Source organism: Vulpes vulpes, chromosome 15 (assembly GCF_048418805.1).
Source record: "Vulpes vulpes isolate BD-2025 chromosome 15, VulVul3, whole genome shotgun sequence".
In the NCBI taxonomy this organism is placed as follows: domain Eukaryota; kingdom Metazoa; phylum Chordata; class Mammalia; order Carnivora; family Canidae; genus Vulpes; species Vulpes vulpes.
Window position 1 is genome coordinate 93,910,141 of NC_132794.1, and position 20,104 is coordinate 93,930,244.

The following is a 20,104-nucleotide window of genomic DNA, read 5'->3' on the forward strand; positions in this document are numbered from 1 at the left end:
AAAAAAATACTATTTTATGTAAAATGTACTATGAACATAGCAGAAATAATGGTATCACCTTGTGGTGAGTGTTGTGAACAATTGTGGTTTGCCACCCAGTATCCATACAACTTTCTTCTGGAAAATCCCTTGAATATCCACTAAGAAACCATCTCTTTTATTTTGGGAGTTCAGTGAAACAGATCTGACTCCCATTTTCAAGCCTGAGCTGAAGCCAATTAGCATTTCTCATTTCCCTATCCACCATGATTAGTTCTGGGATGTTATTAAGACATTTAGCTTTGTGGAAAGGAGAAACTTCTTTTCTCTTCCTCTTCCCACCAGAGGAAGAAAACCTTCCCTGATGGTCTGACATCTGTGAGGTTGACACCTGTGGCATTTGGGGACCACTAAAAGAAGCCTAAGATGAAACTATAAACATAAAGATAAAAACAAGATCCTTGGTGATATCATTTGAGTTGCTGGACTGAACCACAGCTGAGGCCAGACAAGTCTTATACGTTAGAGTTGATTAAGCCAATAACCTCCACTTCTTAATTTTTGGCTCAAGCTGGTTTAGAGTGACAGTTTTCTTTCATTTCTAACTAACCTCCTTGAGGTTAGAAGGGACCATTTAACTAATTATGGCCAAGGGGGTGATTCATTTCTGAGTAAAAGCACCTAGTTCAAGACTCTCTAGTAGTCCCATCCTGTACTGTGGCATTGAGGAACAATTCATTGGTGGAGACTCCTTCAGCCTGGCCCTGAGAGAGGGACTCTGTGGAGCAGAGACCCTGCCAATCCACAACAAACTTATAACATGAGTGAGACACAAACCACAAGAACTTCAGAAACAACTGCCATAACAGAAAAACTTTCCTATACACCAATTTAGTATGTTATGTTCCACCCTCTGGGCTGTGAAATGTTTTATATACAAGGTAAAGATGCAATAGGCAAAAAAAAAAAAAAAAAAAAGATGCAATAGGCATCTGTAACAAGTATTTTCATAGACTATTGACATATAATTATGAAAACATGGATTGGATTAGAATTCAATATTTTAATCCATTTATAAGGCACACTTACTGGAGTATTCAGATAGATCTTGCCGGCACAAGTACCATCTTCTATACACCAAACGCAAACTTCGCCTGAATGTGTGAGTGTCTATAAAAAAAAAAAGATAAAACTCTCAATAGAAAGTAGGACTCTGTTATGGAAGCACGTTCTAAATCTCCTTATAGTATATCAATAACTCTGATGATTTAATATAAATTTTCATTTTATCCATATGGGTTATAATGACAATGACAACGTCAGTACTTCTGATTTGAAAAAAAAAATTAACTATTACCTTTTATACAATTTAAATAACACATAATAAGTAATTAGGATTAGAAAAATTAAATAAAACTTTTTTCATGTAACATAACTGAGTTACTTGGAAATTCAACAGGATTATTGCTTAATGAATAAAGCTCAAAATAGGAAATTATATATATATTTTTTAACTAACAGACTTCACTTTTTTAAAAAAAGAAAAGCATGAGGCTTGAACTCAAGACCCTGAGATCAATACCCGAGCTGAGATCAAGAGTTGGACACTTAACTGACTGAGCCACCCAAGCATCCCTGACAGACTTTGCTTTTAAGAGCAGTTTTAGTATTACAGGAAGTTTGAGCAGAAAGTACAGAATTGCCCTTACCCTTCTCCCCTACACGTATTATTTCCTCTATTATTATCTTGCATTAGTGTGGTACATTTATTAGAATTGATGAGCCAATATTGATACATTATTATTGACTAAAGCCCATAGTTTACATTAGGGCTCATTCTTTGTGTTATACATTCTATAGGTTTTGACAAATGTATGATATGTATTCATCATCACAGTATCGTAGCAAATAGTTTCACTGCCCTAAAAATTCTCTGTGCTCCACCTCCATCCTTCCCCCACTGAACCCCTGGCAACCCCTGATCTTTTTACTGTTAACATAGCTTTTCTTTTTCCAGAATGTTATAACATTCTATATATAGAGAAAATCATACAGCTTTCTCAAATTGGCTTCTTTCATTTAAGGTTATGCATTTAAGGCTATTCTATGTCTTTTCATAGTTTAATAGATAGTTTATGCTTAGTGCTGAATAATATTCCATTGTATTGGTATATCATGGTTTGTTTATCCATTTACCTATTGAAGGACATCGTGGTTACTTCCAACTTTTGGCAATTTTGAGTAAAGCTGCTATAAAAATCCATGTGCAGGTTTCTGTGTGAGGCATAGATTTTCAACTAATTTAAGTAAATACCAAGAAGCTCAATTGCTGAATCATAAGGTAAGAGTATATTTAGTTTGTGAGAAACTGCCAAACTTCCATAGTAGGCTGTACCATTTTGATTCCTATAGGCACTGACTAAAGGTTTTGGTTGCTCCATATCTATGCTAGCACTTGATATTCTAGTGTTTCAGATTTTAGGCATTCTAATATGTGTGTGGTGTCATATCATTGTTTTCATTTGCAATTCGCTAATGATGAATAATGTCGAACATCTTTTCATATACTTATTTGCCATCTGTATATTTTCTGTGGCAACATATTTGATCTTTCGCCCATTTTTTTTTTTAACTGGGATTGGTTATTTTCTTATTGTTGAATTTTAAGGGTTGTTTTTCCATTTTGGAAACCAGTCCTTTATCAGATATATGTTTTGCAAAGATTTTTCTCCCAATCTGTGGCTTGTATTTTCTGTCTCTTAGTGGTGTCTTTCCCAGAGTACAAGTCTTTTATCTTAATGATATCCTACTTACCAATTTTTCCTCTTGTAGATTACGTTTTTGTGTTGTGTCGAGAAAGTCATTGCCAAACCCGAGGCACTTAGATTTTTCTCCTGTGCCATTTTCTAGGAATTTTCTAGTTTTTCATTTTACATTTAGGTCTGTAATTCAATGTGAGCTAATTTTTTTTATAAAGGTGTAAGATCTGTGACTAAATGGTGATGATGGTGATGGTGATGGTGATGATGATGATGATTCTGCAGGTGGATGTCTAGTTGCTCCTGCAACCATTTGTTGAAAAGACTGTCCCTTCTCAATTGAATTGCTTTTGCCTCTTTGACAAAGGTCAGTTAACTATATTTGTGTGGATCTACTTCTAGGTTCTCTATTCTGTTCCATTCTTCTATTTGTCCAGTCTTTTACCAATACCATACTGTCTTCATTACTGTAGCTTTGTAATAAATTTTGAAATTGGGTAGTATTAGTCCTATACTTTGTTCTTCAATATTATATTTGCAATTCTGAGTGTTTTGCCACTCTGTATACACTTTAGAATCAGTTTATTGATACACACAAAATAACTTGCTAGGATTTTGACTGAAATTGCATTGAATCTATAGGTAAGGTTGGAAAGAACACTTTTATAATATTGAGTCCTATTTCCAATGTACATGCAATACTTATTTATTTAGATCTTCTATTTCTTTCATTAGTTTTGTAAATTTCTCATATAAATCTTGTACATATTTTGCTAGGACTCCCAAAATCTTAATGGATTTGTTGATCAATCATATAAAAAATGAAATGTTTCTTGAGATCAATAAAGGTAAGCAATTAAACACCAGGAAAAAGTTTATTTTCTGAATATAGTAGGTGGGTTATTTTTCAAAAGTAGATTGAATTTGAGTATGGCCAGTATTTCATTTTCATCCTCAGAGAGTCTGTACCACTCAGAAAGAGGGCAAACACTAATTGTTTAATGAGTTTTGGTAACTCTTTAGCAATGAATGTTGAAAGATCTGGCTTGGAAAACTTGGATGGTGAATATAAACAGGATGGCTCCTAAGATTTCAGTTGCTTTGACTGTTTTCAGATGCTTACTACTATGAAGTCACAATACAATTATGTCATTCTAACTGGGGAGTAGATTTGATGATGGAAGGGATTGGCATTTCTCCCACATCCTCAAGAATACCCTCTGCCTCCTATTTGTGTAAGGTTGCACATGATCTTCCAAAATCTTTTCTTTAAATCCTACTGTGAGATAATAAGATATTCCTTACCATGCAGTATTCATTTCCGGGTGGGATAAAGTCAATTGCCTGAAATTTCCCGTCACAAGCCTCTAGGACTTTATCAAAGGTTGGCTCCTCACCAAAAGTGTAAATATAAATAGATCCCTGTTAAATATACAAAAAGAAAGAAAGAAAAAAGAAAGAAAGAAGGAAGGAAAGAAAGAAAGAAAGAAAGAAAAAAGAAATATAATGCAATTATTGCATATGCAGTTCAACAAATATTTATTAAACACCCACTGTGAGCAAGGCACTGTGTGGGAAGAGGTGATGGGAAATTAGAGATTAATTTACCTAAGGCCCTAACTTTGAGGAGCCTAAAATCTGGATGCTTAGTTTTTTTTATTAATTCATTCATTCATTCATAATTTAAAATAATAAATAGGACTTTCTTCTTCTCTCCAACTCCAATCCTTTGTTTTTTAAGTTATAAAACAGAACAAAATATTTTTTCTGACCCCCAAAATAATGTCTATTTATACAAAAAATTTGGAAAATGTGGAAAATCGAAAATTGGTGAAGGTAAATTAAGGTTTACCGCATACTAGACCATGGTGGGCACTGGTACAAACTTTTAAATAAGCCTTTGTGGAAATTGTGGAGATGTGGCTGCAGCTGTTACTTTATGACTTCTTTATCATTCTCAGCTGCCAATTCACCTCTCAAAAAAATGTATCCTTTTAGTTGTGACTCTGCCAAGTAACCATAATATGGTGTGGGCACTTAACTAGCAAAGAAGTCAGCTTTCAACTAACACAAGTTTTTCAGGTTTACTCAAGTTAAAAGTGAATATTTCTGTTCTTGTTTATCTAAAAAAAAAAAACAACTCTGTAGAGTCTAAATTTGATAGATATTTACTGATTTTACCTTTCATTCATTCCTTCAACAAATATTGAGTGGCTACACTGTGCCAGGCACTGCTCTGGATGCTGAACCTGCATTAGAGGACAAAATAGACAACAATTCTCTGCCCTCATGGAGTTTACATTCTGTTGGGGGATTCAGACAATGGATAAGGTGTCTAAATAAGATATACTGTAAGTTAAACAGCAGTGCTTGTAAGAATTAAAAAATAAAGCAGGGAAAGAGGATATGACACGACAAAATAAGAATGTGAAATTCTAAACTGAGTATCCAAAAAGGCTTTATGGAAGTGACCTTAAAGACTTGAAGGATGTGGAAGGAGCCCAGTGTCCATCGAAAGATGAATAGATAAAGAATTGTGGTCTATATATACAATGGAATATTCCTCAGCCATTAGAAACAACGAATACCCACCATTTGCTTCAACATGGATGGAACTGGAGGGTATTACGCTGAGTGAAGTAAGTCACTTGGAGAAGGACAAACATTATATAGTTTCATTCATTTGGGGAATATAAAAAATAGTGAAAGGGATTAAAGGGGAAAGGAGAGAAAATGAGTGGGAAATATCAGAGAGGGTGATGAAACATGAGAGACACCTAACTCTGGGAAACGAACAAGGGGTAGTGGAAGGGGAGGTGGATGGGGGGATGGGATGACTGGATGACGGGCACTGAGGGGGGCACTTGACAGGATGAACACTGGGTGTTATACTGTATGTTGGCAAATTGAACTCCAATAAAAAATACACCAAAAAAAGAATGATAAAAAAAATAAATAAAGACTTGAAGGAAATGAGGAAAGAAAGGATTCCTGAGATTCTGTGGGAAGAACATTCCAGACAGAGAGAGCACCTAGTGCAAACACTGTGAGGGAGGAACATGCTCGGTGAGTTAAAGAGTACACATGATGGCCAGTATGACTGGAGCAGGGCAAACAAGAAGCAGGGTAGGGGGAGATCAGGCCCAATGGTGAGGAGAATCCACATCATGAAGGATAGTAAAGCATAGTGAGGATTTTGGCTCTTAGTCAGAATAACATGGGGAATCACTGGAAGGTTCTGAAGAGAAAATGGAAAAGTGTTTCTCACTTTGGCTGCTGTGTTGGGGATACAGTTTATTCTATCATGTACTGAGAAAAGTATATTAAAGGCTTCCATTGAGATAATGACTTTGTTTCTCCTTGTCATTTTGTCACATTTTGCTTTATATATTTTAGGACTGTTTGTTTAATACCTATATATTTTTAATTTTTATATATTCCTAGTGAATTTAACCTTTTATTATTCTTGAAATAAAGCCATTTATCTTTAGTTGTGATTTTTGCCAGAACATTTATTTTGTCTAATATTAATATAGCACCACTGGCTTTCTTCTTTTTTTAATGTTCACATGTTAGAACTTTTTCTGTCTTTTTACTTACTTTTAATTTTTTAAAAATTTATTTATTAGAGAGAGAGAGAGAGAGAGGCAAAGACACAGGCAGAGGGAGAGGCAGGCTCCATGCAGGGAGCCCGACATGGGACTCGATCCTGGGTCTTCAGGATCAGACCCTGGGCTGAAGGCGGCACTAAACTGCTGAGCCACCTGGGCTACCCTTTCTTTCAATTTTCAATTTACCTTCAATGTTTCTGTAGTTTTTATTTTTATTTGCTTTCAATCTCATTGTATACTTATACTTCAGCTGTGTCAGTTGTAAATAGTATATAATTGGGTTTTGCTTTTTTAAAAAAATCCAGTATTGCAACCTTTGCCTTTTAACTATATTTATTATTCTGTTTTACTTTTATTGTAATTACTAATATATTTGAGTTTAAATATTACATTTTAATTTATTCTTCTACTTTCTTACTTGTTTTGTTTTGTTTTTTCTCTTTTCTAACTTTGTCTTGGGTTGCTTTTTTTTAAACATTTCACTCTCCCCATCTATAGTGTAGAAATTTCAGCTACTGTTTCAGTTCTTTTAGTGGTTACCTTAGAACTTATAATAGGCATACTTAATTTATAAACACTACAAGGTTACTTAAAACCTTTACTTTCTGTTTGGGAAAGTAAATAATGAACTTGAAACACTTTCTTCCATTTACTCCGTCCCTTCTAGTTCACATTATTGTTGTCTGGAATTTTAATTCCATGCTTTTTTTAAACCCAACCTCTCATTATTTTTACTGTTTTATATAGGCAGTGTTCATTTACACTTCTCCACACAGTTACTATTACTATTATTCATTCTTGCAACATAATCCTTCCATCTGGGATCATTTTCCTTCTGTCTGAAATACATTCTTTAGAATTTTCCTAGTAATGGTCTGGGAGCATCTAAAAATGCCTTTTTTCACTCTTATACTGAAAAGTGCTTTCACTGGGTACAGAATTCTATTAGGTGATAGTTACCTTATTTCACTACATTAAGGGTTGGCATACTTCTTCAACAAATGGACAAATAGTAAATATGTTAGGCTTTGGATGTGATCTCTTACAACTACTTAGTGTGAAAACAGCCATAGATATTACATAAATAATGAGTATGATTGTGTTCCAATAAAACTTGATTTATAAAAACTAGCAGCAGGCTGGTTGGGGCCTACGCAGCCATAGTTTGCTGATCCCTGCTCTACACAGAAGATAACACTTCACTATTTCTTACTTGCATTATTGCCACAGACAAGTCAGCTGTTAGTCTAATTGAAATTCTTTTGAAATAAACTGTTTTTCTTTCTGATTGCTTTTAAGATTTTCTGTTTTTAGTTTTCAACAGTTTCACTTTGTTAAGTCCAGGTATGGTCACCTTTTTAGTATTCTGCTTGAGAGTGAATAGACCTCTTGAATCTGTAAATTCATATCTTTAATCAGTTCTGGAAAATATCTCTTTAAATACTGTCTGTGCCCTACTCGCTCTCCTCTCTGGGATTCCAATCAAACATACACTGTATTATTCATGTCTCTTATTTTCCCTTCCATATACCCTCTGCTTTTGAATATCTGGGCTACATTCTATATAACTTCTTTTGATCTATCTCCATTCATTAACTTTCTCCTTGGCTTTGTCCAACCCCATGTCAGACATATTCATTTAATTTTTACTTTTTTAGTATAGTTTCTCTTATAGAAGTTCTATTTCAGTCTTTCTCCCTCCTGTTATGTTACATTTTTTTTTATTGTTTCCTGTCCTCCATAGATATTTTAGGATTGTCATTTATTTGTTATTTATTAAAACATAGTTAGAACAGTGGTTTTTGTTTTTATTTTTTAAGATTTTATTTACTCATTTATTTGACAGAGAGAGCAAAACTAGGCAGAGTGGCAGGCAGAAGGAGAAGGAGAAGGAGGCTGAGCAGAGAGCCTGATATGGGGCTCAATCCCAGGACCCTAAGATCATGACCTGAACCAAAGGCAAATGCTTAACTGACTGAGTCATCCAGGTGCTCCAGCACAGTTAACTTTGGGTATTTACTTACCAGCAACTGAAATCTTTCTATATTTAAACTTAAGTTTCCTTTAGGCAAAAAATCATTGATCTTTCTTTATAATCCACCTAAAGTCATTGTCTCACAATATAAACTATTGCTAATACTGACTTTTGAGAATCATTCCATTAATTAGGAGTCTTTCTAACAGTATAATAATTGAGGTGGATATTTCATTTTACCTTGTATTTATTCCCCTGCCCTTCTTCTTTTACAGAACCCATATTTTCCTTAGAGAACCATCCATAACTCTAATATCAGTCCATGTTTGGTTGGGTTGACTCTACACAGGGTCCAAGGGTAGGCATGTGACTTAGGTCTTGCCAATGACAGCTTAGAATCCTCCTGGACATAGTAATTGCCACAGAGGTAGAGAGGTGACCCAAGTAAATACAATGAGTCTAAATTCTATGACATTTTTTGTGTGATGTCTTTCCACAATTGTCACCATGAGGGAAGAAAAAGAAACTGGAGTTGCAGAAGGCTGTCTTGACACTTCTCAGATGGAGAATCTGCATGGGAAGAGTGATAGCAGAGAGGAAACAGAACCAAGATATGGTCACAAAACAAGGCCAGCAGCATCAGAGGAGCCCCTGGATTCAGATTAACTCCTTGCTCTTTTAGTTACATGCACAAAAACAAATAAATGAACAAAACCCTCTTTGTTATTTAGGTCTATTAAATTAGGTATTTTTTTCATTTGTAACCTAAGGAGTTCTGACTTGTAGAGGATCACTTTGCAGCACTATGCCCTTCATTCCTGTACTGCAATGATAATAATAATAATATTTGAAAATTGTCTATCAGGCAATTGTCATCTAGCATACCTTGTCTGTTTGAATCAGCAACATTTGGCAATTTGGAGAAAACCTCATATGTTCCACGGGCTCTTCAACATCAAGGAAAGTCTCTATTTTGTAAGTTGAATCTTTAATAATAAAAGAATACACAAAGCCATCCTAGAGACCAAAAACAATGATATAAACACAGAAAATCAGTATCAGTCAGTACGGAATATCCATGTCAAATGAGCTAAGACTTATTGACTATCAACCACAGTTTATTTTTGGAATCATCATCAATGTTTACATTATCTAGAATGCCCTGTCTTATCTTTATTTAAGCAACTTTTAACCACCCTTCCTGGTCAAGTTTCAATTTCATCTCTTTTGTGACACAAAATTTTGTGACCTAAAATTTTACTGATATCTCCTTTCTTTGAACTTCTCTAGCATCTATCTTTTTTTTCAAGTAAGATCTTCTTTAATAAAGTTGGAATTTTGTTTTATTAGTTTCAAAGGTAGAATTTAGTGATTCATCAGTTGCATATAACACCCAGTGCTCAGCCCATCAAGTACCCTCCTTAATGCCCATCACCCAGTTATCCCTCCCCCCTACCCACCTCCCCTCCAGCAAGGGGACTTCGTTTCCTAGACTTCAGGGTCTCTTACAATTTGCCTTCCTCTCAACTTTCATCCAATTTTATTTTTCCTTCCCTTCCCCTATGTTCACCTGTTTTATTTCTTAAATTCCACTAATGAATGAAATCATATGGTATTTGTCTTTCTCTGACTAATTTTGCTTAGCATAATACCCTCTAGTTCCATCCATCTAGCATCTATCTTTTTACCACTTTCTTCATTATTAGAAGATAGGGCAAATGAAGCAGTTCATTATGTGGTTTGCATATAGCAGTCTCCTTACTTCAAGGAACACTAGCCTTAATGAGTTAATCATTAATATGTGCGTTTCTTTAACCATTTTTATGTGCATTTATTTTCTCCCTAAATACCCAAAGGTAGGAAGTGTGCTGTTTATTTCCTTTAATCTTCCTATCGCATTTCTCACCCTGCTAGAAACAGTAAAAATCAGTAAAAATCCAGTAAAAATCAGTTGGTTGGTTGGTTGGCTGTAAACAGACTTAGGTTCATTTATTCTCAAGAGGAATTTGAGTTATATTCACAGTAGTGAGGAGGCTTTGGGCAAATTAATCCATCATTTCTGGATTAGATCCCACTATCAAGTATATACATTAGTGAGATGGCTGAGTTCACATATTTGGGAACTGAGGGACAAAATATGCAAGGTGCTTTCTCCAAACTTATCATCATTCTCCATCTCTCATGGAGTAGATGCTCCAACTATTCCTATAAACTATTTGTTTAGTTTTTAAATTTTTATTTTTAAAGTAATCTCCACACCCATTGTGGGGCTTGAACTCACAACACCAATAGCAAGAATCACATGCTTTACCAATTGAGTCAGCCAAGAGTCTCTAAACTAGGTTTTAAAAAATGCTTAAAAAAAAAAAAAAAGAAATGTTAAGGGTGAGGGGCACCTAGGGCGGTCAATTGGTGAGGCATCGGACTTTTTATTTCAGCTCAGATCATGGTCTTGGAGTTATGGGATCAAGACCTGCATTGGGTTCTGTGCAGAGGATAGGGCCAGCTTAAGATTCTCTCTCCTCCCTCTGCCCCTCCCTGCTTGTGCTTTCTCTGAAAAAAAAAAATAAAAATAAAAGTAAAAAATGCCTAGGGTGGTCTTGAGAAGGACAAGAGTCATAAAAGGTCATTAATGCAGACTAAATGTAGGAAGTGGAGCACTGGGAGGGGGTGCAAGGATAATAGTCTGTTGCAAGTCTGCAGGGGAGGGGAATGGATCACCAGCTGAATGTAGGTTTATGAGCTCAAGATTGCTTCTCATTGATGGAGCTACATCTCTTGTCATCACGGCCTAACTGCTCTCAGGGTCCTGGAAATGCGATCTGTGGCAATGGAAGAGACAAAGCTAATAGTGGTCTTGGGCCATCTACCAGTAGATCTCAGATTTTAGTATAAGTCAGCTCCGAACTTTAGCACTGATTCCAACACTGTGAAAAGCACTGCACTCTGACCCCTTTTCATACTTAACTGAGGCTGTATACTCTAATAAATGAGAGCAAAGACTTTGGAGTTTGACACACCTGAGTTCAAGCCTCAGCAACTCCATTTACTGGCTACCAACGCTGTAAGGCTTGGCTCCTTCCTTTGTATAAGGAGGTTATTAATAGTTCCTACTTGATAGCATCATTATGAGAACCAATAGGATAATACAAGCAAAGGACGTAGCATGGTGCCTGGCACAAAGTAAGTGCCAAGTAAATGAAGGCCATTAATGCTAATTCTAACATGAACAATAATAGTATAATACATGTAAGCTAAATGACATGTACAAGAAGCTAGGCTGAAGCTTAGACAAAATGTTCCATTTGTGTCTGACAACCTAATATATTTAGTATACAAAAAGGCATGAAGTTGGGTGACAGATATTAGGTGTTCTAGGGGGCTTGTAGTTTTTATTTTTGTAATGATTTAATTTATTTATTTGAGAGAGAGAGAGAACACAGAGGGAGAGGGAGAGGGAGAAGCAGATTCCTCACTGAGCAGAAAGCCTGATGTGAGACTCAATCCCAAGATCCTGAGATCATTACCTAAACTGAAGGCAGATGCTTAACTGACAGCCACCCGGGCACCCTAGGCCTGGAGTTTTTAATTCTATTTTTGATTATTTGCAATAGTCTAGATATATGGCAGCCCATTACACTGTTGTCTCTACTTTCATATACATTTGAAAATTTTTCATTTAAAAAGTTTCTTATAGCATCCAAAAAGGAAACAATTTTATTATTTATTATTTATTTATTTTTTAAAAAGGAAACAATTTTAGTTAATAATCTGATAGAACCTGACATCCCAAATTATGACTCATAATAGTAAGTAGCAGCAAATGGAAATTGTATATATTATTTTTTTGAAATTGTATATATTCTTGACAACAATTAATTTTGAAGAAAAAAATAATTACAATTCCAGAAATCAGCACGCCTCCCTTCTGATATGCCATGGTGACTGGACTGATAAGGTTTCTTCTCTCTTTTGGAAAAGAAAAACAAGATAAAACAGGTGGCACATAACTAAAAGTGCAATATAAAGTAATTAATCTCATTTGCTTTCCTAGGACTATTCATTTTTTTGTAATCCTTTCTAAAAATCAACTTCCTATCAGAATATGTGGTATGATGCCTTCCAAACAATGAATAATAAAAGCTGCTCAGCATTGATTACTAATGTAAATCACATGAGTTTCTTTTTAAAGTTCTGTATCATCAGATGTGTGGAACTAACATTGTAGAATTATATAGCAAATATTTTCTTATTTTAGAAAAGCATTGTCAGAGATTTTAAGATGACAGGAAAAAATAAATAAACCCAAACCTAATTTATTATCAAGCTGCATACTTAAGATTTGTACATTTTATGGTATGTAAATCCAAACTTCAGTAAATAAAGTAGATTAAAAAAGTAAAAAGAAAAAATATTCTATAAGAATAATTGTTATGAATAAAATGTTGTCCATGGGGGAAAAGAACAAAAGTAAATTACCTTTTATGTAGACAAACCATGAGAACTATATGATCAAAAACTAAGAGAGCATTCATCAAATTATTTGTTTACTATATACTTCGTGCTTGGCATTTTGCCACATGATAAGAAGCATACTGTCCTTTCCTTCAAAGACTATTCACCTCCCAACAGTTCCTTCTTTTCCAATACAAATACCACTAGAGTCCAGGTTCTTATCACTCAAGGCCTAGTCTAGGTGCCTGATGCTTTTGGTACCTGCTTCTAGTATCATCCTTTTTTGGATGATGACTAAATTAATATCCCCATGCACAATTCCAGTTGGGGTACATCCCCATTCAGGAGTTTTTGATGTCTGTCCACTGTCAGCTGAATTAAGTAGAAATACCTTAGCTGGACATTCAAGGTCAGACATGATATATATGTCCCTTTGTTCCCCACTAGCCCCATGTAACACTCAATGCTCCAGACAGACTGGTCCATTTCTTGTATCTCAATCCTCCCCAGTTTTTCTTGTCCACAGATAATCATTGCCCAAAACTCCATCTACGCTTATCTATCTGTGAACCCATCCTGCAAGGCCCATTTCAAATGCAACCTTCAAAATGACTTAACTTGGCCTGTTTCCCTCATTTGAATTCCCATAGCACTTTGTTAAGTTTCTCTTTAATGAAATTATCTAATCTACCTGGCTATAATTATCTATTTGTTTAATTCTCTTTAATAAAATATAAATCCCTCAAGAGTGGAAATTATAAGATCATATATTTGCCATTTATGTCACCTCTGAGGCACCTTGCTTAGTGTCTTCCACATTGTAGACATTAGACAAATATTTATATGAAAGTATGTATACTATACTATGAAAATTATTAGGAATAGTATACAGGAAGGAAATAGTAAACAATATAAGATTATACATGATTAAGTCCTAAATTGTGTATAACATTACAGATGTGACAGCAGTTTGGACATGAGAAACTTGCTTTAGAATTCATTTTACAAACACATACAGGTGTTAAACTTTGGAGCCAAATGATGAGTAAAACACAGTTCCTGACTTCAGAAAATTGATACCTGATGGGAAAGACAGACATGCACACGGGACATTGTAAAAGCACAGGATGAGCCTCTAACAAGGGAGTGAGTCTGATAGAATCCCTAAGGTTGTGGTGGAGACAGGGAAGGCTCCACAGAGGATGATCTCACTAGGTAAACAAGGAAGAGAAGGACAGCTAGACAAAGATAACTACAAATGCCAGCAGGTAGAATTTGGAGACAGCACAGGAACAATGAGAACTTCTCTAAGGCTTGTGCGGGAGGAGCAGGAACTGGGAAGGCAGGCCACAAAAGAGGTTTACCTTTTAGAGAGCTTTGGGATGGTACTGTGGATACTAGACTAGAGAAAACTTAACCTGGAGGGTAGAGGGACAGTAAAAGGAAGGCAGGGCTGGAGCAGGAAAAGTCAAACTTAATGGCCTCAATGATGTCTGAACCAAAGAAATAGGAGCAGGAATAGATGAGAGGCACTGCCCTGGGGGAAACTTGTAGGAGGTGGTATTTAGCTGGAAACTTAAGGATTCAGAGAGTATATTGGCAAAGGAGTGAGCTAGGAGACAGGTTTGTGAAATGACAAGAAGAAATGACTGGCTAGATCAGAAAACTCATCCTGGTGGGTAGAAGGAAATAATGTCAATGGAGCAGGTAGGATCAGATCAGAAAGGGCTTGGAACCAAGGCGGAACAGTCCTTGAATTGCATGTTGAAGTGGTCTTTAAGAAGGACGGTTTGGCAGGGATGAGACACCTGGTTTGGGTTAGCTGTTGGTTAAGGTCAATGAAGTGAGTGCTAAGGTTGCTGCAGAAATCAAGATGTGAAATACTAAGACAAACTGGAATGCAGAGTACATTGGACAGATTGGGGAGCTGGTGCTGGTGAGGCTCCCTTCTCAAAAGGTCTACACCTAGCCCCTAATGAGTGGACATTAGCTTCTGTGACTAAAGCCCAACCCTGGCCACAGTTGATGGGACCAGGAATGGACAGAAGATCCAAGAATAGATCACATTCTCTTAGAAATTCTATACAAGGAACACAAACGTAATTTTTAAGATGGCAGTTAAACTTAAAAGAGGTCAAAGAAGGCCTTGAGATAGTAGAGGGCAGGAAAGGGCATAATTTGCTTAAATTAAACAGAACAGGCATATATATATATATATGAAAGGATACAGCTGCTAAGAACTTGGATCTGAAGTCCTATTGCCTGGGTTCAGGTGTCAACTCCACAATTTATTAGTTATATGAGCTTGGGAATCAATGCTTCCATTTTTTCATCTGTCTCATGGCAATGAAAATGTCTCTCTTTATAAAGTGTTTGAAGGGTTACAGGAAATATATCATGTGGAATATAGCAGAATGCCTAGAGAATAGACTAGTCAATAAACACTAGCTATGAGGAACACCCATAGGACCTGGGAACTATGGGATAAAAGAAAAGAATCAAAGATGTTCCCCAAAATAGGGAACAAACATCTATCTTCAAGTGTAAAACCATCACCAATGGCTATACTTCTGGGTATAATGAAATAAAGCAGTTTCTCACCCTTTGCTACTGTGTCTTCTACCTTAAGTACAGTCACTTTCAAGGTTTCTCCATTAATCATTAAAAGATGACCTTCTTCACAGCCAACATATAGGTCACTTGTTGGAGTCCAGCAATGTATAGATGGGTGAATCGAAGGATATAGATCATCTTTAGGCTTTAGGGAAAGATGAAAAACTTTGTGTTAAGAGAGCATTCATGGCTTAAGAGCCAGAGAAATACCAAATAAATAACTTCCAGAAAGAGGGCGGCCCAGATGGCTCAGAGGTTTAGCGCCGCTTTCTGCCCAGGGCGTGATCCTGGAGACCCGGGATCAAGTCCCACGTGGGGCTCCCTGCGTGGAGCCTGCTTCTCCCTCTGCCTGTGTCTCTGCCTATCTGTGTGTGTCTCTCATGAATAAATAAAATCTTTAAAAAAAAAAAAAACTTCCAGAAAGAAACATGAATATAGGCTTACATTCATTGGTCCTGCCATTTGCCAAGAGCTAAGTGAACTTATCCTTCCTTGCTCCATGTGTCTATATTTTAATTCAGTAAGAATATATAAGATGGTCTTGCCAGCACATTTGGAGTTCTAGTGTTACAGGTTTTCATGAAAATTTTGAGTAGTAACTTCTACACTGTTCCTTGGTAGACTTCTTTGATATCTTGAATCTAAGAAAGTCATCATCTAGCTAAAAATCACTCTTTTTGAGGAAATCTTTCATCAACGTTCATCCTCCTGATTCTGCAGTGGAGGACGGGTATGATTTTCCTGGAGTGGCTAAGGAGAGGTTGGCCTAGATCTTTTGCTTAGTTAGCTTTTATGGGAAATGAGAACACTTGACTGGTTCTGGAGGCCTCTCTAATTTGGTTCATGAAATATCCTATGTGATTTTGATACCATGGAAAACTCAAAAGAGAATTTACAAAATCTATGGAATGTACCTAGGAAAAGTTGGCTTTGGGGAGTAAAAATAACATGGACAAGGATATAAGGCAAACTTTTCTTGTAAAGGAAGAGACAGTGAATATTTAGGCTTTATGGACTCATAGGTCTCTGTCTCATATCCCTATTATTTTTTTAAACATCCCTTTAAAAAGTGTAAGAGAACATTCTTAGGTTGGAGCCAAACAAAACTTGTCATGGCTTGTTGATCTCTGCCTTAGATGGTAATACCTCAGTGGTATGGCCCCTGCAGTCTTAAATACTCATGTCTGGCAGGGGAGAGCTATCTTTATCGGCATGGGGCAGGTCTCCTTATAAGTATAGGCCTACCTGCTCTCCTTCCTGGGGGTCAAGGCAGGAAGCTTTTTAGGGCATATGCAGCTTTTTAGGGCATATGCTTCCCCTCAGCATTGATTAAAATGTGGCATTCAGGATACTGTCATAACAGTACTCCTTCTTTTCTATTTAAACAAATTAAACATACTAGTTTACACACTTATTTATTTGAGGACGTAACCTTTAGTACTACCTGTGCTTTGTGTTATGCTATAGCATTAATTAGAACTGCATTAGTTATAACACAATACTTTTGTTTTCTTTAGGATTGTTACACCTATTGGAACAGAAAACATTTTTTTAATAAGCTATTGGCCAAATTAATAGGATTTTTAAATTCCTTGAGGACTCCATGTTTATTTCATTCTTTCATTCACCTTTTCATTCATCTAACAAATATTTATTGGATGCTTATTAAGACATTCCAGGTACTGTTCTAGGTATAGGGATGTAGCAGTGAACAAAATAGACAAAACAATCCCTGGCCTCACAGGACTAACGTCCTGGTGAGGGGAAACAGAATAAAAATAAGTTAAGAAGTTAAATATCTAGAATATTATATGTTGAAAAGCACTGTGGAGAAAAAGAAAGCAGAAGCTGGAAGAGGTTCCACAGTTGGGGAATACCATAAACCTATATAGTTATTTTTCCATTAAAACAGTAAATAGGGACTCCTGGGTGGCTCAATCAGTTGGGGATCTGCCTTTAGCTCAGGTCGTGATCTCAGGGTCCTGAGAGAGAGGCCTACATTTGACTCCCTGTTCAGCTGGGAGCTTGCTTCTCCCTCTCCTCCTTTCTCACTATCTCTGTCTTTGTCTCTCAAATAAATAAAAATCTAAAAAACAAACAACAACAACAACAACAACAAAACAACCTCCTCAATATATGTAAGCCACCCTTCTGATAATTACTCAATTATTTGAATAATGTATTATGTACTGTCCTTTTAATTAGGACTGGTTTGTTCAAGGTAAAGCAGGTGTGGTACTATCAAAGTAACTATTTCTAGTAGATTCTCAACAGATCTAATTTTGTTATGTAATTGATGTTTAAACAAATATTTATCAGATGCTGGTTATATACCAGGTATTGTGCCAGGTCCCAAGGGATCCCTCTTCTCAATAGGATGGTTATTTGTTGAGGGAAGAAGACTTATCAACCAATATCAGAATCAGAAAACATGGGAAGTTATAGCAGAGGGGTGTTTAAATATTATGGGAGCACTGATGATAAGAAAGCACTTGGTTCCTCTTGGTGGAGTGAAGGAAGTGTGAAGAGAGAATTATCATTTAGAATGGACCAGGAAATATGATTAAGGCAAAAATCATACACAGCAAAAGTCACCATGATAATTCTTTAAAAGGACATATTGACTTTGGTCAATGATTGATCTATTTCAGGCCCTGATAGCCTTGGATTGTTAGAAAATAAATACTTGATTAATAATCTGGCCACCCTATGGGCCAAAAGGTGGGGGCAAAACCACCTGAAAGGATTAAACTGCTGCTGATTGATGACATTTTTGTGCTATCTAATTGAGATCTGACTCACAGGGAAGAGTTTATTCACTGAACGCCATTATTTAATCACCATTATTTAAAAGTTTCTTGGGTTGTATTGATGACATCTAACCTTAGGCTATCTATCACAAAGGGACAGATTCTTACCTGTTATGGCAATGGGCTCAAAAATCTTTAAAAAAACACATACATCTGTTTCTCACACCAGCGGATCTATGTGTATGAAACAGATGGTGAAGATTTAAAACTTTAAATTTTCTGGCTTTATTATGTTAAACTAGTACTGTGTGTGACTTTTGTTACTTTAAGATAAACCTGGGCTTATCTTTCTATTACTCTCTTTCATCAATAAATATGTTTTGTGCCATTTAAAAATGAATGTAAGGGGACCTGGGTGGCTCGGCAGTTTGGCGCCTGCCTTCGGCCCAGGGCGTGATCCTGGGGGCTCAGGATAGAGTCCCTCATTGGGCTCCTTCCGTGGAGCCTGCTTTTCTCTCTCTCTGCTTCTCTCTCTGTCTGTGTCTCTGCCTCCCCCTTGGTATCTCTCATGAATAAATAAATAAAATCTTTGTAAAAAATTAAAAATAATAAAAATGAATGTAATACTATATGGATTATGTGAGCAGAAACCGTAATTTTTAATTCTAAAAATTCTAAAAATTTTAAATGAAAAACGTGCCAGTAGTGTTTAAAAATATTTGTTAGCACCACCTCATTGTTCATCTCTCTGGAGTCATAAATCAAACATTTTGATCACTTGAAGACTGAACATGAAAAACTGAACTTAATATTGCTTTAGAAAATGTAAGCATCAAAAAAAAAAAAAAGAAAGAAAATGTAAGCATCTAAATATGTTTCAGCATAGTTCAGTTTACAAGCTGAATTCCTATTTAGTGACTTCTGTTAAAAAAAAAAAACAGGTAGATGGAAAAAGAACATTGGACACTTGAGATAAAATTCATTATCTTGGATCCAATTTCTGCCCAGATAACATCTGCCTTTGATTGCTCCCCTTTGACTGCTGGATACTGTTTCTCAGGCCTTAAATAAGTTGTGTAATGTGATGCCGGCCTATTTAGAGGCCTATAATGTGCCTTTATAGTGTTAGCTATAAGAGACATAATGGGAGTATTTATTGTTTGTAATTTTATAAAAGTCCATAGCTTGTCAATTTATAAGACTCATATAGATCAGTTCATTACTAATTTCTTTGCCATTGCTTGGTACCCAGGTCACAAGAAATGTCATTCAAATGAAGGAATAGAATCAAGACCTTTGAGATCTATTTTTGGTTATGCTTTCACTCATTGTACAGACATTAATTACTGTTTTAGCAATTATTTTTCTAAATTTAGTAATCATTTTTCTCACCTTACTTATCTATCAGATGAAAAAATAAATATTGGAAAAATTAATTTCTAGTATAAATGTAAAGCATATGGCTTTATTAACATTCCCTGTGTGACTTTAAAATGTAGAACTTTAGTGTTAAATTTGTTTTCAGAAAAAGGTTAAAATGCACTGAGTACACAAGTCCTAAGAAACAAAGATTTCTGTTTATTATGAGCATTTTAAAAAATGGTGACTCCACATTCAAGTAAAGGAGGCATTTCACAGCATTTTTGAAATGACAAAGAGAGATGCCTGAATTTTACGTATTTTATGTAGGGTTCATCCTGTTGATGCAAAATGTGAAAGATGAGTGCTCTTACAGAAATTTGCTACAGAAGAAGATTCCAGATAGTTGAAAATACAGGTTTCTAGGCATCAAATACTAAACACAGAAACTTTTTTTTTCAAGCTGTAAAGCCTGATGGCTGATCTATTTGTATTTACTTTGCTGCCCCATTGTGGCTAAGTGTGGTTGTATTTCTCAGCTTAGGATTTGTGCTATAAAAAGGAATTGGTCATCTTCTGTATTTAAAAAATGAATAATCATCC

General features: G+C 35.9%; 1 protein-coding gene across 2 annotated transcripts in view; it reads right to left on the reverse strand.

The window, feature by feature from the left end:
* Positions 1-20,104, reverse strand: part of CFAP43 (cilia and flagella associated protein 43) — a 113,945-nt gene that overhangs the window by 77,859 nt on the left and 15,982 nt on the right. For both annotated transcript variants that reach the window (XM_025993333.2, XM_072739941.1), the window contains exons 6-10: positions 15,381-15,537; positions 12,226-12,293; positions 9,210-9,341; positions 4,044-4,160; positions 1,069-1,149 (exon numbers count right to left, since the gene is read on the reverse strand). In XM_025993333.2, the coding sequence (XP_025849118.2) occupies positions 1,069-1,149; positions 4,044-4,160; positions 9,210-9,341; positions 12,226-12,293; positions 15,381-15,537 (555 nt within the window). The remainder of the gene's footprint in view (positions 1-1,068; positions 1,150-4,043; positions 4,161-9,209; positions 9,342-12,225; positions 12,294-15,380; positions 15,538-20,104) is intronic.